General features: G+C 35.7%; 1 protein-coding gene across 1 annotated transcript; it reads left to right on the forward strand.

The window, feature by feature from the left end:
* Positions 1-382: 382 nt before the first annotated feature.
* Positions 383-4,649, forward strand: LOC142505540 (phosphatidylinositol:ceramide inositolphosphotransferase 2-like). Its single transcript, XM_075618570.1, has 12 exons — positions 383-886; positions 1,001-1,090; positions 2,560-2,646; positions 2,735-2,803; positions 2,888-2,968; positions 3,141-3,212; positions 3,354-3,411; positions 3,481-3,583; positions 3,685-3,780; positions 3,867-3,913; positions 4,012-4,133; positions 4,240-4,649. The coding sequence occupies exons 1-12, from the start codon at positions 818-820 to the stop codon at positions 4,318-4,320; spliced, it is 975 nt and encodes a 324-aa protein (XP_075474685.1). The 5' UTR covers positions 383-817; the 3' UTR covers positions 4,321-4,649.
* Positions 4,650-6,077: the final 1,428 nt, after the last annotated feature.

Below are 6,077 nucleotides of genomic sequence, written 5' to 3' on the forward strand. Positions count from 1 at the left end.
CTTTCTTATCATTTTAATTTGAAATTCAATAATTATTTTTCCTTAATTAGTTATTATGTGAGGAAAAAAACTGAAAAAATAATAGTTCATAAAGATGCAATATTTTTGTTACACATATATTTATGAACTCCACTAAATATTCCTATTGTATATTTGTATAATATTTTATTGAGTTATGAACGAAAGTTATCGTTTTATCAAAAATTATAACTGACAGTGTGTTTAAATATTATATTTCGATCTCTCTATTAAAAAACAAAATTATTACACTCGAAAATTTTAATTAATTTAACTTTATTTTATTTTATATTATTATAATTTTATTGGCTTTGGAAAAAAAAATTTTATCACCTTCTTCCCTCTCTCCCAAGTCAATCTCAACCGTCTCTCCGCTTTCAACTCGCGTTTCAGCAGACACTGGAGACGAATCAAAACTAGATTTTGTATAAATTGTGTGGGAGAGAAAACTTACGAAGAAGAAACTGCGAAGGAGAGAAGAGAAAAAGGGGGGAAAAAGGAGAGAAAAACAACAACTAATAACCGCATACATGCCCACCACTTGTAAGAGAGAGAAAAAGAGGTTCCTTCTGCGAATTTAATTTCAAAATTCAAATTTCTTTTTGCACTGCCAGCGCAGATATCGATAATTATCTACAAGGCCCTCGATTTGGCAACTGGGTTTTTGCCTTTTGTGTTCTTTTTTAATCTTGAGGGTGGAATCTTTTTATTTTCTTGGTGGGTTCTCGATCGGATATAGGAACGCTGTGTTCTTTTGTTGATGAATTGTTCAGATTACGGGGTCTGTTTGTGATGTGATATGGAATTGCTGTTTTCTGAAGCATACGTAGAAGATATGTCGTTTTACGTTGGTCGCGAGGCTTCAAAGGTTCGACCTTTTCCCCTTCCATGGAGCATTTCGTGCTCTTCTTAGTTTGATTTTCATGTTATTTATCTCGGATTATTTGATTGATGGGTGTTTTTTGGATTTTGTGATCCGAAGTTGTGGAAGAGATTTTGTTCGGAAACTATTACAGAAATCAACCTTCTTGCAGAAAATTGGAAATATATTTTAGGGGGTCTCATCTGTCAGGTTTGTTCATTTCTACCGTTTATGTTGATAGGCTAATCTCCGCTTGCTTATTACTAATTAGCTGGTGATGTAGTCCGATCAATTTTAGTGCAGGAATTTTTTAATTTGACATGAGAACATGCAATGTGAAAACCTGTTAAGTTCATTGTAATATGCCTGAATCGCGATTCTTTGTTCAAAGTAATTACTATCAGCAATTCAGAATCCAGTTTTATTCAATGATTGGAGATTTTGGAGTCTAGTAATCTTGTTTCAATACATCGAAATGATCATCTGTTTTGGCTTTTCAATGGAGAAACAAAAAACATGACAGCTTATGTCTGTATAGACTAGAGATTTAGTTGAAGATATCAGTTATTTACAAAAGTGAAATGGACCAAAAAATCTTTCCAAAACTTGGTTTGCACTTGTAATAGTTGTTTCTTTGAAAGATTCATGGCTAAGAATGAATTTAGTGGTGGCGTGTGAGCCTGATTTTACTTGTTTGGATAGTAAATTGTTTTAGTGATGTGCTGTTTTAGGTTGTTTAAATGTGTGTTCATCATAACAAGTTAACAACAAAGAAAAAGCATATTTTTGACGTGACTTTGCTAACATTGATTATATGCTTATGGAACAATAGTTTCCGGGCACATGTAACAAAGGGGTATACAGTGGGAATGGTACTAAATTATGGTACTAAATTATGGTTGTTTAGTCCCATGAATAGAACGACCATATGGATTTTTTCCATCATTTTATAAGTTTTAAAGGGATCTGTAGTTGATTATAATTATAAGGCAATCATGGCATGCAGACTAATTTTGCTCAAGCATTACAGCTATCGAGCAACTATTATCATTAGTTTCTGATCATTCTCCATGCTTTTGGCTATTTTCTTTTAAAAAAAATTCACTTTTCGTGGCAGTTTATTTTAATGCATTGATTTACTCTGCTCGGGAGCCTTTCGATATTTTGAACTGCTGAGAGTTACTTCTTATTCTGCTGTTTGTAATTTGGAAAATATATATTAGGTAACAAAGTTGGTAACTAGTGAACTCTAGGTTTCCGTTAATTAACATTGCTAGAGATAGTTCTCTTCTTTACTGATACTAAGAGATTAAATATGCTGTTTAGTATTTTGCATAAGTTTTATATTGAAGCTTCTGTTGTGACACTGTAAAAGTCTTAATTTGACGAGCAATATGATCTTTCTAGTTAAATGGATCTCAGTTTTTTTATGACATATAATTCGGAGTTCTGCATGCACTTTTGGCATGCATTCTGGAAATGCAAGGTTTAAAAGAAAAAATCTGTCATTGGGCCGTAATATTCTTCTATTTAAGGAAAAGATTAATTGCTTTCCAGCTTGTTTATCAATATTTAATGAGCTCGCCATTTCCTACAGGATGTTGAACATTTGCTTATGTTATGTTTTATTTTCTCTGGAGATTCTTACTTGTGTAATTTATCTCATCTGTTTACTTCAGTATATCCATGGGTTGGCAGCTCGAGGAGTTCATTATTTTCATCGACCAGGACCAATACTTCAGGATGCTGGCTTTTTCCTTCTTCCAGTAATCTTTTTTCAGCTGTGCTGCTTATTATATCTATTTCTGGCCCTTCTGGGGACTTATGTATGATTTCAACTTTCTTGAACTGTAGGAGCTGGGGCAAGATAAAGCTTACGTCAGCGAATTTGTATTTACCTTCATTTTTCTATCTTTTGTCTTGGTGAGTTTTCGCTTTGTTGCATAATTTTTTTCCCCAAATTTCAGTCAAGTTAAATGCTTTAAATATTTCACAATACATATGCAGTGGACTTTCCATCCGTTCATTTTGAAGAGCAAGAAGATTTACACAGTCCTGATATGGTGCAGGGTCTTGGCATGCTTAGTTGTAAGTTTGATTTTGAATCTTAAATCAATCACTTAATGAAAAATTATGAACTTCCGTGAAAATTTAATGGGACTATATTTGGGGCTAGGAGTTATCAATCTAGTTCGTTGGCATTTTACAAGTACGATAATTCTCATGTTAATATTCTGCATTTAATTTCCCATTGTTGCAGGCTTGTCAAATTCTTCGGATCATTACCTTTTATTCTACTCAACTACCTGGTCCAAATTACCATTGTCGGGAGGTCAGACCTGCTAGGATCATTTTTCTCTCAGTTGATATGCTTGCTTTCTGCTGAAGAAAGTCGGCATCTATTTATATTTTCTTTAGAAGTTGTAAGTGAACATCATAATTAATATTTGCAATATTGTTTTGAATGGTTTAGGGGTCAAAGTTCGCCACACTGCCTCGTCCTGATAATATGCTAGAAGTTTTATTGATAGGTAACACTTTGCTTTCTGTTTTAATATATATTATATATATGTTTGTTTATTGGACTTCTTATGGTTCAGTTCCACGGGGGGTGCTCTTCGGCTGTGGTGATTTGATATTTTCCTCTCACATGATATTCTCTCTAGTCTTTGTGCGCACGTATAATAAATATGGCACTCAAAGGTAATACCGTGAACCATCTCATGATATGTTGAATTTTCAACATGTAATCTGCAAATATGGAACTTTCAAATTCTGATATGTTTCTCGGTGTGGTGTGGCAGGTTTCTCAAACAGTGTGCCTGGTTAACTGTTGTGATTCAGAGTTTGTTAATCATTGCATCGCGTAAACACTACACAGTTGATGTGGTTGTGGCATGGTAAAAACAAAACAACCAAGCTGTACTAACGAATTTTAGCTCATAAATCTTAGAAATGGTCTGAACGACACACAATGTTATTTCAGGTACACTGTTAATTTGGTGGTGTTCTTTATTGACAAAAAATTGCCAGGTTAGCATTTGTTGTTCTCTGAATGGCCGTGTCTGCTTGAATATGTTCATCTTGTTTTGCCTATCATTGGAAGTCCGACTTGAGTTTTGTTCGTGCAGAACTTCCAGATCGTTCTGGAGCTGCAGCACTTTTGCTCCCATTGAGCAAGGATAGCAAGACCAAGGAAGGGGTTAATCACAAACTTTTTAATGGGCATTCCGGAGATTTTACTGCCGACTGGGTAAAATAAAACTGGCTCCCCACCAACCCTTGTTTCACTTCTTTGTAATTTGCACAGATTCCTCGATCATACAGCTTCTGTTAACATTTGTTTGTTTCTTGTTCAGAGGCCAAGAACTCAAATCAATGGCAAGATTTTGGAAGATGGAAACGTCGTGCATGTTGAAGCTGTTATTAACACTGTATAGTGTAGGAACGGAATAACTTCTTGCTACTTCACAACGATCTCCCGAAAGTCGTCACAGCATAATTTTCATTCTTGTTCGTGGAGACCGGGTAATGCTTTTCAAATTTCATGGTTCATGAACCGGTCCTGCGATGTGGTCTCAAAGACACCTTAATGTATCATGGAATTCCATGTTTTTCTAATCCCTTCAATGGTTACATATCTTCATTCCTTATTTATGCTTAATCCTGTATGAGTTGCAATGAGATATCAAAATCAAGAAAACCATGTTCTTTTATGAATCTGAGAAATCGCGCTGTTTCTTCACGCTACATCATATTAACCGACCCATCTGACGTATCCCATTTTTCGACTTCCACGCATCTGTGTTTGAATTGTTTTTGTGAAACATACACATCTATCATCACACATGCTTAACGTTGCAAGAAAGAGAAAAAAACAAGAAAAGAAAAGCAACTTGCCTTGCTGATTAAAGAACCTTGCGAAACAGGAAAATGTCTTTATCGAATGGGCGCTAGCATCTTGCCATCACATGCCTTGTAGAGGCTACTTTCTCCCGTGCTTACCTATGAATGAACTTCTCCATTACTTTATTCAAGAATTATGAAGAATTGGCTTATTCCATGTGCTTGTGGGAGCGCCCACCCACACTTCACTACTTGACAGAATACTTATTAATTCAAGCAGCACTAAATTGAAGATAATAACTCACTATTCACACGAGCTCATTTAATGATAACCCTTTTATTAAGAACCAATGATGCTTTCTGAATCATGGGATATACTAATTATTTGGTGAAAGCGACTCTCCATACACATTTGCTCTTCAACTTGTGCTTTGTTCACCTTGTGGAGCAATTTAAGGGGGTGGGGTACTGAGTCTTTATGTTAACTGATGTGTGTTTTTGGTACGTCAGAAAAAGGGTTCTATACAGCTAATTTGTTAACTCATGTGCCCCCTTTCATGTGCATATCTCTCTCGACGGCTATACATATATGTGTGAATATATATATATATATTCACTTGGCAACTCGATGGCACAAATACAGGAGTGCTCATGTTGGTGCAATTTAAGCGAGAATATTAATTGATGTTAAAGTTCTAGTCAAAACATACCACTCCATTCTTGTGTGTTTCTTGTTATGATGCTAAAAATTTGAGTACTGATATCCATAAACTGCGTGACCGACATTTTGGACGAACACGTTAGCACTGCTAGATCGATGTTTCGAGCAGCTCGATACTTCTCTCTTTATTGGCATCGGCGCAGCCATGAACCGATGACCGAGTTGCTTGCGTCCTTAGCTAAACAATCGACCCGAGCATCTGATTTTGGGATCCTCAGGTGAAACAACGTGCTCAAGAGCAAGACATGGTTGGTTGTTCGAGCTCTCGATCATCTAGAGTTCAAAGAAACGATTAATTCGCAAAATTCGAGCCCACGGTTAACTTGCTTTGGATTAGTCTTTCATTATAGTTATAATTTAAATTGACGAGAATCAAACGCCCATTCCAATAAGTAAAGAATATAGCGAGTGAGAACAATATAACTTAAATTTATTAAGCCGTACAACAATTCAACTGCCCTACCCTGAATTAAAGGAGGTTGAAACGTGAAGTGTGTGATGCATGTTATGGATGATGAGGAGAGCTGGGTAAAAGACTAAAGACAGGCATGTATGATCATTATTAGGGCATGTCTGTAAAAGACTGCCACCTTTTATTTTGCATGGTCGAAATTATTACACTCCATCTTC

The sequence above is a fragment of the Primulina tabacum genome, chromosome 10, assembly GCF_025594145.1.
Source record: "Primulina tabacum isolate GXHZ01 chromosome 10, ASM2559414v2, whole genome shotgun sequence".
Taxonomy (NCBI): Eukaryota; Viridiplantae; Streptophyta; class Magnoliopsida; order Lamiales; family Gesneriaceae; genus Primulina; species Primulina tabacum.

Excerpts from the sequence above, each read along its gene's own strand:
- LOC142505540 (XM_075618570.1), top strand. The coding sequence starts at position 818 with ATGGAATTGCTGTTTTCTGAAGCATACGTAGAAGATATGTCGTTTTAC. Across the intron at positions 3,914-4,011 it reads TATTGACAAAAAATTGCCAG|AACTTCCAGATCGTTCTGGA; the intron begins GTTAGCATTTGT and ends TTGTTCGTGCAG. Across the intron at positions 4,134-4,239 it reads GAGATTTTACTGCCGACTGG|AGGCCAAGAACTCAAATCAA; the intron begins GTAAAATAAAAC and ends TTTCTTGTTCAG.